A 14452-nucleotide genomic window follows, 5' to 3' on the forward strand; every position below is an offset into this window, starting at 1 on the left:
GCAGCTCACCAGCCACTCTTTTTTGGCAGGAAGTGGTTCACTATTCAAATTTCCTATGTGTGCATGTTTACGATACATTTTTTGTGTCGAGTAGTGGGAGGCCGATATACAATCCCTCCAATGACTTGAAAAGACTACATGACAAGTAAGTGATATTACAGATATCTACATTTTATTTTCTTTCTTGTCCGTTCGCTCATTGCATACTTAAGATGCTCTGTCTTATAAATATAATATACCCAGTGTGACCTGCGGCGATGCCCGGAGAGCAGTTGAGACAGCTGCGAAAAACCTGATGGAGGTAGAGAGAAATGCAGTGGCACGGCTCTTGGGGCACACTCCAGAAATTGCAGAAAAACATTACCGGATGAGAACTCCAGCAGATGCATTTCTGGCCCAAAGCATGTTTGACCAGCTTGCTGGAAAAACAAGGTTTGGAATCTGACATTTTATTCATAATTTTGCTACTCAAAGCAGTCTCTAATTTGCCTTTTCTTCAATATTTATTCACTGATCTTGTAGACAAGGGTTTTAGTGCGGCTTCCAGCCGAGAGCCAAGGGTGGATGAACAGACAGCGTTTGGCGTTTTTTTACAGTCCTGGCCAGTGACTCTTGGATGGGCCTCCTCCAAAAAGGACATGCAGGCAGCAACTGTGTGCTGAACACGAGAGGCACTGCTACGACCGCTGGCGCAGCGAGCAGCTCAAGCTGCGTGAACAGCATATCCTCGGTGAGTATCCACACATGTCAAATGTCAGTGAAATCTCAAAGAATAATATATATTAGTCCAGGTGATATGTTAAATTTTTCATAAAAGCATGAAACTTAGTTTGCGGCCCTAAACATTTTCAGAAATGGAGCCATTGCAAAAACACCTTGTGGTTGCCATGGCGCCATAACTCATATCTCCTGAACCTCATGAGGCAGGTTTGGATGCACTAAACTTTTACTATAAAGATGATGACAGCAGAGTACCATCACAATATATAGTGGACCTTACAACACTAGTCTTAACCAATAACTATTTTTTATTTGAGAGAGATTTTTATTTGCAAGTGCAAGGTACAGCGATGGGCACTCCAATAGCAACAAATTATGCAAATTTATCATCCACCTAGATGATGCGACGGCAGCCACAGGACAACGGTGCCAGTGTGCTCACCTCACACCAGCTACAGGTGGAGAGGAGGGGGCGAGGCCATGCTGCGCTGCTTTAGAAAAGAGGAAGAAAACTAGGGGTGCATGTAAAAATCGATTAATATACTGTATGAATCGCGATTCTGTCTTCTAATGATTCTAATGTATTCACAAGTTTCAAAATCAATGTTCTAAAGCAGCGGTTCTCAATCCTGTTCCTCACGTCGCTTTGCTCCGCATCTCTCTCTCTCTCATTCAGATCAGCTCAGCTCCAACAATGAACTGTTCCATTTATACACTTATTTTCACATAGCTATAACAAGCGTTAAACATGGTATGCGGTTGCCATACTGTATAAAAGCTTTAATGATAAAACCGTTTATTAAAAGCTAACATAAGCAGTAGCTTAATAACAGAGTATCTAAAAGTATGAAAAAACAGCAAACAAAAACATAGGCCTACCATTAAGAGCCATGCTTGCACAGGTTCTGCGCTATCCTCTTCACTAATATCCTCTGCGTCTCAATCGGGCTCAAATTGATAAGCAATATAGACGACGCCATTGTTTACAATACAACGGGAGCACATGCTGCTGACCTGAGGGAGTTGCACTAGAGGCAGTTTAGCCAATCACAACACACTGGGCCAGCTAACCAATCAGAGCCCATCGTGTATTTCTGAGGGAGGGGCTTCATAAAAGCAGGAAATGATCAGCATGTTTATCAGAGAAGGGACAGAGCGGTGTGAAATAAAAGTAAATTATGTGAAAAATAATGCGTTTTTAACAAACGAAGCATTAACACGTCAGACTGCACCCCATAAACACAATCAAGCCTAGAAAAAAAACAATCAACCACCCCTTTAAAGGCTGTTTTTGATGCTAGTTTACATGACTAATATTTATTTTCTTTTCATGCAGCCCTGAGACGGTGTTTTTTCTTAAAGCACCATGGCCTGGAGGTTTTCGCTGCAGCTCACCAGCCACTCTTTTTTGGCAGGAAGTGGTTCACTATTCAAATTTCCTATGTGTGCATGTTTACGATACATTTTTTGTGTCGAGTAGTGGGAGGCCGATATACAATCCCTCCAATGACTTGAAAAGACTACATGACAAGTAAGTGATATTACAGATATCTACATTTTATTTTCTTTCTTGTCCGTTCGCTCATTGCATACTTAAGATGCTCTGTCTTATAAATATAATATACCCAGTGTGACCTGCGGCGATGCCCGGAGAGCAGTTGAGACAGCTGCGAAAAACCTGATGGAGGTAGAGAGAAATGCAGTGGCACGGCTCTTGGGGCACACTCCAGAAATTGCAGAAAAACATTACCGGATGAGAACTCCAGCAGATGCATTTCTGGCCCAAAGCATGTTTGACCAGCTTGCTGGAAAAACAAGGTTTGGAATCTGACATTTTATTCATAATTTTGCTACTCAAAGCAGTCTCTAATTTGCCTTTTCTTCAATATTTATTCACTGATCTTGTAGACAAGGGTTTTAGTGCGGCTTCCAGCCGAGAGCCAAGGGTGGATGAACAGACAGCGTTTGGCGTTTTTTTACAGTCCTGGCCAGTGACTCTTGGATGGGCCTCCTCCAAAAAGGACATGCAGGCAGCAACTGTGTGCTGAACACGAGAGGCACTGCTACGACCGCTGGCGCAGCGAGCAGCTCAAGCTGCGTGAACAGCATATCCTCGGTGAGTATCCACACATGTCAAATGTCAGTGAAATCTCAAAGAATAATATATATTAGTCCAGGTGATATGTTAAATTTTTCATAAAAGCATGAAACTTAGTTTGCGGCCCTAAACATTTTCAGAAATGGAGCCATTGCAAAAACACCTTGTGGTTGCCATGGCGCCATAACTCATATCTCCTGAACCTCATGAGGCAGGTTTGGATGCACTAAACTTTTACTATAAAGATGATGACAGCAGAGTACCATCACAATATATAGTGGACCTTACAACACTAGTCTTAACCAATAACTATTTTTTATTTGAGAGAGATTTTTATTTGCAAGTGCAAGGTACAGCGATGGGCACTCCAATAGCAACAAATTATGCAAATTTATTTATGGGTAAATTTGAACATGTCTATAATAACAATCCATTTCAGTCAAATATTAAAGTTTGGATGCAATATATAGATGATTGTTTTATGATTTGGTCAGGCTCTGAACAGGAATTAGATTCATTTGTGTCGTTCATTAATTCGAAAATTCCATCAAGTTTACAATGGAAAAAAGTTGTGATTCGATACATTTTTTGGACGTTAAATTAACAAAGATCAATGAGTCATTACATACAACAGTATTTCAAAAACCAACGGATTAAAACACCGTCCATCTATTGACAGTTATCATCCATCTCCTTTAAAACGTAGCATACCGATCAGTCAATTGCACAGATTAACTCGTAATTGTAGTACTGCACATGAATTTAATGAACAGGTAAAACTGCTATTTCAATGATTTCGTTCTAAAGGGTTAAACAAAGTTGGTTAAATAATGCATTGAAAAAGGTTAACAAATTGAATAGACAAGATCTTTTGAAAATAAATAAACCGAATAAAAAACAGAAATTTTTCAGTAAATTGTTCAGTGACATACAATGAGCACAGTAACACAATAAAATCAATCATTTATAAATATTGGCACATATTATCATCTGATGAATCTCTAAATTATAAATTTCAATATCGCCCATTGTTTACTTTTAAAAGATATGATGGTAAATTCAGATGTAGTAAGGAGAAAAAAGACTGCATATACACAAGGCTGTTTCCCGTGCAGAAACTGTACTACATGCCGGAATTTGGTGAAATGTAAAGAGTTTATGAGTCCAGTAACACGGAAATGTTTTAAAATTACATCGTGTATTACCTGTTCAACTCGTAATGTGATCTATATGTTAAAATGTCCCTGTCAAAAGATATATATAGGAAAATCATCGCGTCAGCTGAAATGACGAATTAACGAACATAAATCTAGTATACGACGACAAGATATAACCTCTTCAGTAGCGAGACATTTCAATGAAATGGGACATGATATCAAGCAATTGGAATGTATAGGAATAGAGGAGGGTCACGTAGAGAAGGTAATATAAATAAAGAACTATTGAAACGGGAAGCATTTTGGATTCATAAACAAATCACTGACGCCAAATGGCATGAATGAGGAATTAGAACTTTCTGTTTTCCTTTAATGAACTATAATTGGTCGAATTCATCTTTAATATTTTATATAATAAATCTTGAGTATTTACAGTGTGAAAACAATGATTGTTTATGATGATGTATTTCTGATGTTTTTAATTATTGAATTTTCCACTGTTATACAATTGCGTGAGTAGGGCCTACGCTCTCGAACCGCCCACTGCTGCCTACTGGCGAAGAAGGAGGATGAGTGTGGTCCGGTGTTGGTCCGTCCGCGACTCTCCGTACCCTCCTGGGACCCAGGGACAGAGAAAACCACTCTCTCGTCGAGATTTTCCAGATTCTCCACCCGGCCCTCCTCCGGGGGAGGGAGAGGTGCCTTCACCATCCCCCAAGAGCAGCTACATCCTTCTCTGGGTCGCCCGTACCGGGGCCTCTTACTCTTCTGCTCACCGGCAGGTTTTACGGGGGCCTGGATGGGTAGGGCGGCCTGCCTACGCCCAGCTCCACGGCGCCGCTTGCTGGAGGCTGCTGCGGATGTGGCGTGGGGGCGGACGCAGGGGGCCACCCTTGGCGAAGAGCAGGCTGTGATGCTGCGGCCGGCGGACGGGTGGAGGCAGCAGCTGCCCGCCAGGGAAGGGTGTGCGCCTCAGTCTGCTTCTGTGCAGCCATGAGCTGCTGGGACAGGCTTTCGACCGCATCGCCGAAGAGGCCGGTCTGGGACACAGGGGCATTAAGGAATCGAACTTTGTCGGCGTCCCTCATATCGACCAGACACAGCCAGTTTTGGCTCTCCTGGACCACCATAGTGGACATCGCACAGCCCAGAGACCACGCAGTGACCTTCGTCGCTCGTAGTGCGAGGTCCGTAGCGGTACAGAGTTCTTTGAGAACTTCTGGGTCGTGACCACCCTCATGCAGGTTGCTCAGTGACTTAGCCTGAAGAACCTGCAGTAACGCCGTAGCGTGTAAGGCGGAGGCAGCTTCTCCACAGGTCGTATAAGCATCGCTGGCCAGTTGAGTACCTACAGACCCAGGAGGGGAGGCCCGGTTCGCCCTGCCGGGTGGAGGCGGTATTAGGACACAACTGCATCGCAACCGACCGCTCCACCGGACGGACCTCCGTATACCCCTAGCTGCACCACCATCGAGGGTGGTGAGGGAGGAGGAACCAGCAGATCGTTTCCGGCAATAAAAGGTGCTGTCCATGACCTGGTGAGCTCCTCATGCACCTCCGGGAAGAAAGGCCGGGCGCTGAGAACCAGCACAAGCAACCCCGAGAAACCAATCGTCCAGCCTCGAGGGCTTGGGATGCGGTGGAGATTTCCACTCGAGCCCTACCCTCTCGGCGGCCTGGGAAAGCATAGCCATTATTTCTGGATCAGATTCAGGCATTGCTACAGTCCCGGAGGACAGCAGTGCAGCCGGATCTTCCTCTCCAGAAAGCTCCGGCTCACCCTCCGATGCAGTGATCGACATCCGGTCGTCGGGAGGAGCTCCAAATGATACTGCTGGTATGCTCCTTGTAGAGGGCCCAGCACGTTCCGTTGGCAGCTCAACTGGTTGCGGAGTTGAAGCGATGGTCCCCCGAGGATTACCCGTGCTACTGCCTGAAGTAGCCCCCGCCTGACTGCCGCCATGACGAGAGATATATCGAGGCAGAGGCAACGGAGCTCCGCCCCTTTGAGGAAACAGAGCTTGGCCATCGACTCCGAGATGATCATCTTCCCGCAATGAGAACATGACTCGTCCACAAACGCCACCTCAGCGTGTTTAATGCCCAGACACGTGAGGCAGCGATCGTGACCATCACCCAGCGCCAGGTAACGACCGCATCCAGAAATGCTCGGGTGGTACGTTGTCTAAAGCAAGACCCCCATCATCTTTACAAAGACATAACGTCGAGTTTGCCACGCAACGTCATCTTTAAAAAGACGCACCCGTGAATGCTCTTTTAGGGAAAAAGCTCTTTTAGCATGCTGAAGCGCACAGGGGAGATGGCCGCCTGCAACACAAACAGGGGGTAGTGCAGCCTGATGTGTGCGACCCACTCGACACGGGAAAACCACCACCGCTGACGCGCCGTGCCACCAACACGAAGAGCTCTCAAAGAGCACGCTGAACTCGTTCAGTCTTCTTCTCTCAGTACAGTAGTCAGGAGCAGAACGATGTGATCGCTCGGCTCCGAAGCGAAAAGCTGAATATGCGCTGCACCTGCTGCCTACTTATACTCACGCTGTGATCAGCGGCAGCTGGATGCAATAATCGCATGCCAATGTACATTGGCTCGTTTAGTTTACACTCAAAGTAGATTGGTCTCTCTAAGCGAGATCCCAATTCGTCGGTCATCCGATGTGACGTCGAGAGTTACTGACTGAAAGGGAACCATGTGTCTAGGCACATTTAATTCTAAGCTTTAAAATGATACAAATTATTTAATTATAGCCTTAGAATTGGCTGAAGGAAAAATAAATTGCTACTGTCAGATTTAAATAGTTTTGAAGGCCACGCACAAGCTCTGAAAATACCTGAATTTGACCTCTGATTTCTCCATTTCCTAAAAAGATACAACTATGACACTAGGCACATTTTAAAGGAGAGATTATAAGCTTTAGATTGATATACATTACTTTATTGTGGCCTAAAAATTGCCTGAATGAAAAATAATTTACTACCGACCAATTTCCATTGTCTTGAATATGGAAAATAGCTGAATCTGACCTCTGATTTCTCCATTTCGGTACAAGATACAGCAATTTCTCTAGTATCATTTTAAAGCAGATATTCTAAGCTTTATATCAATATATATATATATATATATATATATATATATATATATATATATATATATATATAGAGAGAGAGAGAGAGAGAGAGCTTTAGATTGGTATAAATTGCTTAATTGTAGCCTTAGAATTGACTGAATGAAAAATAAATTACTACTGTCAGATTCCCATTGTTTCGAAGGCCTCGCACAAGCTCTGAAAATACCTGAATTTGAAGGAGAGAATCTAAGCTTTATATTAATATAAATTACTTTATTGTGGCCTAAAAATTGTGTGAATGCCTCAGAGGCTTGTTACGACTTTTAGTCAAGGTTGATCGTCTTCTCGGCGCTCTGCCAGGGCCCGTGAGGACTCGTGGTTTCCCGCATGCTGCCCGGCGGGTCATGGGAATAACGCCGCCGGATCGCGGATCGGCATCGTTTACGGTCGGAACTATGACGGTATCTGATCGTCTTCGAACCTCCAACTTTCGTTCTTGATTAATGAAAACATTCTTGGCAAATGCTTTCGCTTTAACTGAGATTCCAAGCTTTGTAAAGCATGCATATTCTGAAGCACTCATTTCGAGTAATTTCGCTAGTTTTTTTATTTCAGAATTGTTCAGCAAATAAACACACACACACACACACACACATATAAAACTGAGATTCCAAACTTTATATTGATATAAATTACTTAATTGTAGCCGCAGATTTGGCCGAATTGAATATTTTTGTTGGAATTCTGTATTTTTCAACACGTGTTGAATTCACCAGATTTCACTACTTTTAAAATTCAGTCACTGTTGTCTGTTTTTAAAACTACTTCAATTTATATATATACATTTACTTAACCTATTTATGCACTCTTCCTCTCATATCTATGAGAAGACACAGCCTCTGAAAAAGGGCAAGCATATTCTGAAGCACTGAGTCATTTCGCTGTTTTTCTCTTTTCCAAGCTTTATATTGATATAATTTACTTAATTGTAGCTGCAGATTTGACCAAATTAAATATTCGTTGGAATTTGGTGTTTTTCAACACGTGTTGAATTCACCAGATTTCACTACTTTTCAATTTCATACACTGATTTTCTCACACAAAAAAGGACAGATTTGCATTGTGCTAAGCAGATATGTATATGTTCTGACCCACAGGAAAAATGAGCAGCAGTGTGGACAGTGGGGTGGAGGTCCATGGTGGCAGCAGTATTGTAAGTGCTAATAGAAATCCAATAAAATTCTTCATAATATAAAAATAGTAATTCATTTTTCATAATTTATTTTTCATGTTGTTTTTCCATAGGCCACTACGGTAATAATAAGCCGTACAGTAAGTTTATACTTGTCTTTAAGCTATGCATACATTCTTACACTGTGATAATTAAATGATGTTAGGTTGGACAGCTGTTGTGTTGTGCTGTTTTGCAGGACACCGAGTATAGCTCATCAGGAGAGGAGGGACCCCCAAATGTTCCTCCTCCTCCTCTTCCCCCAGTAGCTCCACCTTCACCTCCACCACCACCTCCCCAGTACATCGTCCTGCTCCTCGGGAAGAGCATGAAGAAGATGTAATGTATAGATTTATTGTGCCCTCTATAATTATGTAGTGTATTTGTGAACGTTTTGTTCATTTTTTCCCTCTCTGCAGTATTTTGCAGATGATGAGGAGGAGGAGGAGGAGCAGCAAGAATAGGAGTGATTTAAAAAAAAACTTTTTAATAAATACTTTTTCAATTAATAGCTCTTATTATTGTCTTCTCATACCTTGTGTTTCATCTGCATGGATTTGTAGAAATAAAAATAAAACACATTAAAAATATAAGTGAGAAAAAAAAATTAACTTAGGACAAATCTCTGGTGTGAGCACACAGCCTCTGAAACAGGGCAAACATTTTCTGAAGCACTGAGTCTGTTACGGGGTGAACGAGACGTGAGACGTGCGGCTCCATCTGCAAAGCTTTTATTTCAAGGCGTGGTCATATAGCAGGCAAGGTTCTGACAATGGCAAACAGGTATATTAAGGGCAAAACAAAAGAGTAATCCAAACCGGGCGCGAGTCTGTCGACAGCGAACGTTATCCAGAGGGCTTAACAAGAGGGGAAATCCAATAACACGAGCAATAGTCCAGGCGAGGTGCAAACACAGTCCGAAACAGAAAGACAAAGGGTTAATCCAAGATAAACAGGCAAGAATCAGGCAACACGGCTAGCAAAACAAGACTGACTACGAGCTATGGACTGGAAACTAGGGCAGAAAACTGGCTCTGTAGTCTGCTACCACTAGGAGAGCGATATACGCAAACAATACTCGGCGTGTGTAATAGCTTTCAGGTGAGCGTATGATTGGTTACAGCTGTGTGCAATCAGTACAATGGATGATGGGAAATGTAGTCCAGGGTATAGTGTAACAGTCTGTGTAGTGTGAGAGTCCATGTAGTGAGTGGGTGACCTCTGGTGGTGAGTGAACGGAAGTTCATAGACAGGATTCGTGACAGAGTCATCCACTGTGTGTTTTTTATTTTTTATTTCAGAATTGTTCAGCACACACACATTGTAATACTGTACACAGAAGCATATTATTAAATACTATTTTAATATTAATTGCTTTTATTTAAATTTAAATTGTTTTTATTTAAATTTGTGACCAAGGCACCGCCTAACCATGCTTTTTTATTTAGTTTTTTTATTTTATTTAGTATTTTATTTAGTTATTTTTAGATTTTTTTATAGATTGTGTGTGTGTGTGTGTTTTATTAGATTTGTTGAGAAATATTTTTTCACACCTTATATAGCCCGTAAGTTTCATTTATTGTTATTTACTTTTTTACATCATTTTTTATCAATTTACTAGCTGTGTGTGTGTGTGTTATATTAAATGGTTGTTGAAAACATTTTGTTTTGAAGCTATTGAAGTCGACCATTCTACTCATTAGATTAATCAAAATGGACACCAAAATAGATTTACTAAGACAAAACAAGGCAGCATTGGAAATGGCTCTTTATTTGAAAGAGTGGGTGGCTCTGAAAAGAGCCGTTGGCGCTTCAGCTCGACCTGAAGGCCCTCTGTGAGGTTGCTGAGGAAAAGCTGGTTTCCCTCATGGCTCAGGTAGACTCCATCTTTGATCAGATGAAGCTGTCAAGGTTTTGGGTAGAGGATGGAGCGAGGACTCAGTATTGCAGGTTTTTAATTGGTAATAAAAATAAACAAACAGAAACACAAACTACCCCGTGGGGGAAAAACAGGCTGGCAAGGCAAGGCAAGGCAAGAGCAAGCTGATGTTGCGGTGAGGAATGCAGTGCATGCCTCTTTCTGACAGGAAACCAGACATGGCTCCGTTGACCCACTGCCGGCTTCTCTCGATGCCGTAGGCGGTCCTCCCGGTCTGACCTCTCAAGTTCAGACGTGGCAGAATGTCAGAAAACAGGACCCTGGTCTTGCGATGCATCTTAAAGACCCTGGTCAGGTCAGCCTTCATTTCCCGAAGGAAATCCAGGCGGTTCTGGCCCTCGAGACACAAGCTGTTTCCACCGAGGTGGATTAGCAAAATCTGAGGAGCTGGACCGCTAGCTCTGAGAGACCGCAGGGTTGGAAGTAGATGCTCCCAGAGCCTGCCTCCTCTGCCTTCCCAGGTGAGTTCGCAGGGCAGACCAAGGTTGATGTCGAGTTGCTGCTCACAGAGGTATGCAGCCTACGGATGTAGGAGCTTCCAACGATCCAGACACACGGCACACAATGTTCTGTCATCTCTCCAGAAAGAGTGTCTTTGCCTCCAGTATTTATGCTGCAGTTGGCCGTGTGGGCGTCTGCTGCCAGAGCCCACCAATGCTGTGCTAGATGTGTGTAGCCACTCCCCTTTTCCCCACCACAGGCCATTCGCAGGAAATACTGAGAAAAAGTTCACCTATCACATAACATTGTGCCTTAATTTTTCAGTATAGTAAGCAGTTTGAAACATTATGAGGTCAACATATTCTGTGAGTATATGTCAGCATATATGTATGACCTATCACACATTCTAGAAGGCATGCCAAAGAAAAACTTGACTCCCATAAAGCTAAAAAAAACATTCTTCAAAATTATTATTTTTAAATAATTATTTACATAGAAGTACGCATTAGGATATGGATTACTTTAAAACCACACCACTGAATTCAGGACTCCAACTGAAAACCAACTGCATGAAAGTGAATTTCTTAAAAATTGTGTGTGTGACAAAACTGACAAAAACACCACAACAGGCCTGTTTAAGGAAGTGAGAGGGGAAAAAAGAGTCACACAGTGAAACAGGTTCAACATTTTTTATCTTAAAATGTAAGACATCAAATATTAATCTGATGGCAAGACAAAGTTTAGGACCCAAGAGCAGTTTTTTGAAAAACAACTGTAAGGCTTTCAGACCAAACAGGCCTCTTCAACCTGACCTGACCCAGGTCAACAACCAATCAGGGCACAGCATCCAATAGCACAACCCCCAGGTGCTAATGGCCCACTATGCTGTGGTCAGGGGAGAAAAATTATATATTTATATTTGTGCCTTTTTTATATATTTCCTTTAGTTTGACTGCAAGTAGTTTTGGAATATAAATTTTTACTCTACACTTCTGCAATGAAGCATATACTTGAATGCAGTATTATTAGATATTATTTAGATAAATAAATATATGTATATATTATCTTTATGTTATCTATATTATTATCTTTATAATATATGTCTATAGTACTATACCACTATAAATAAATACTATTTAGTGTCTTCGTGTGTGTGTGTAATATATAAATAAATATAGGATTGTTTGTTTATTTATTACTGTACACAAACACAAAGAATAATGTTATCATGACGATGAGAAAGAGTTGAGAAGCAAATGCAAAATAAACAGAACTACAAAAAGTAGGTATGAACTTTTAACTATATGAAACACGAACACAAGAACTAGATATGAACTTTGAACTATATGAAACACAAACAAAGCCAGACACTGCCTCCATGGCTTTCTCAATGTCTTCAGCTGTGATGCTGGGGATATGACAGTTTCTGTCTGGTGAACTGGCTGAAAGAGTCCTTGTGACCTTCAAACAGCTTTGAATTCTCTGGTGCCTGGCTGAGTGAAACAGGCCTCTCAGTGATCGAGGCTGCAGTGCCAGATGATCCTGGCTGTGTGTGATCTCAGTCTGTCGTGGCATTGCTTTGTTGTCATAAAAAATCTCACATGGGTCTCTTCAGTCATTAATGTGTGTGGCGAGTCAGAAACGGTGGCGAGGACGAGCTCTCCCTCTCCCTGACTGTGTAGTCCAGAACTGAATGCAGCATATCAAATGATTGCTTGAACTTATCTTGGCTTCAGAAGGAAGCTGTCTCTCTGCAGGATGATCAGGATGGAGGGACTCTGGTTTGAACTAGAGGTTTGTGTAAGGAGAGCATGGTTTGTCTTATTACATATATTGCCCTTTCCTATTGTCTGGCAAATCCAAACTTCTGGTGTAATCAGCTGGCAACAGTGCGTTTTGCTTTGCTGCTTTCTGTGTCTGTAGCACTACAGGTTCTGTAACATTTTTGTGTTTTTATTCACACAGATCATTCCACAACAGGATGTATTTCCTCTGCCCTGTCTTTAAAAAGGCTCCACACTCTTCTTCCTGTTTTCCTATTGCAGTACAATATTCACAAAACAACATTCAGAACATTAAGTAAAGCAGATATATATATATATATATTTATATATATATAACAGTGGAATGACTCAGTGCTTTAGAAAATGTTTGCCCTCTTTCAGAGCTTTTGTTTGCACAGACAGGTTGGAGTGAAATGGGGGATGGGTTTCACACCTTCCTGTGTGTACACAGCCTCTGAAAACAGGGCAAACATACACTGCAGAACTGAGTCATTCTACTGTGTGTTTTTTATTTTTATTTCAGAATTGTTCACCACACACACACACACACACACATACACATTGTAATACTGTACACAGAAGCATATTATTAAATACTATTTGAATATTACTGCATATTTAAAGCATTCATAGTTTTGCAGTCTTTAAGCTTCGAGTTTTACATTTCAGAAAAAGATACAAAAGATTCTCTAGTATCATTTTAAAGCAGAGATTCTAAGCTTTATATTGCTATAAATTACTTAATTGTAGCCTTAGAATTGACTGAATGACAAATAAATTACTACCGTCAGATTTCCAATGTTTTGAAGGCCACGCGCAAGCACAGAAAATATCTGAATTTAAGCTTTGAGTTTTCCATCCTGTGTGTGTGTCTGGAAGGAAGCATATTATTAAATACTATTTGTTTATTATTGCATATTTGAATCAAAGTATTTCATGTGGAATGACTGTTTCAGAGTCTTTGTGCTCTCTCACAGGTAGGTGTGAAACCCATCCCCCATTTATTATAATTTTTTATTTATCCTTTATTTTACCAGGATAATCCCATTGAGATGCAAATCTCTTCTTCCAGGGAGTCCTGGCCAAAATGTCAGCACAAAAAGTTTCACAATAAAACAATTACAAACACATAAAACAAACTAAATTTTGCCCTACATTCAGCTGATTACAAATATGTGACAAATAATAAAAAACCAACAAGCATTTACTCATAGCAAGTACATGTTTCCTTTAGAGTAGACCATAAAAGTTTTTTTTTTTTATTTAAAGAGGGGAGTGTTTTCAGCATAATAACACTCTGCAACTCGTTAATGAGGGAGCAAAAAAAGAGAAGGCAGTTTTGCCAAGCTCTGAATATACTCTTGGAACATTTAAAAGTAATTTAGCAGATGAGGTAGTGCTGTAATTACATGTATAAAAGGATAAAAGACTGCAGATATAAATATGTAATTTACCTAACAGTGCCTTAGCGATAAACAACAGCATGTGATGTCAGCACAAAAAGTTTCACAATAAAACAATTACAAACACATAAAACAAACTAAATTTTGCCCTACATTCAGCTGATTACAAATATGTGACAAATAATAAAAAACCAACAAGCATTTACTCATAGCAAGTACATGTTTCCTTTAGAGTAGACCATAAAAGTTTTTTTTTTTTATTTAAAGAGGGGAGTGTTTTCAGCATAATAACACTCTGCAACTCGTTAATGAGGGAGCAAAAAAAGAGAAGGCAGTTTTGCCAAGCTCTGAATATACTCTTGGAACATTTAAAAGTAATTTAGCAGATGAGGTAGTGCTGTAATTACATGTATAAAAGGATAAAAGACTGCAGATATAAATTGGTAATTTACTTAACAGTGCCTTAGCGATACACAACAGCATGTGCACTTTCCTTCTTTGAAACAAAGAGGACCATCCCACCAATTCATACAATATACAATGATGAGTGCGTGAAGAAGCACTCGTCACAAAACGTAAAGCAGCATGGTA

General features: G+C 41.0%; 1 protein-coding gene across 1 annotated transcript; it reads left to right on the plus strand.

Annotated features, from left to right (window-relative positions):
• Positions 1–720: 720 nt before the first annotated feature.
• Positions 721–8760, plus strand: LOC107575322 (CASP-like protein 1D1; the record flags this gene model as incomplete). The annotated part of the gene is made up of 5 exons (XM_016261718.1): positions 721–730; positions 8221–8276; positions 8369–8395; positions 8494–8633; positions 8714–8760. Coding segments are annotated over exons 2-5 (265 nt in total), but the record flags the coding sequence as incomplete, so codon positions are not given.
• Between the last annotated feature and the right edge of the window lie 5692 nt (positions 8761–14452).

Source organism: Sinocyclocheilus grahami, unplaced genomic scaffold (genome assembly GCF_001515645.1).
Source record: "Sinocyclocheilus grahami isolate Dianchi unplaced genomic scaffold, SAMN03320097.WGS_v1.1 scaffold2568.1, whole genome shotgun sequence".
In the NCBI taxonomy this organism is placed as follows: Eukaryota; Metazoa; Chordata; class Actinopteri; order Cypriniformes; family Cyprinidae; genus Sinocyclocheilus; species Sinocyclocheilus grahami.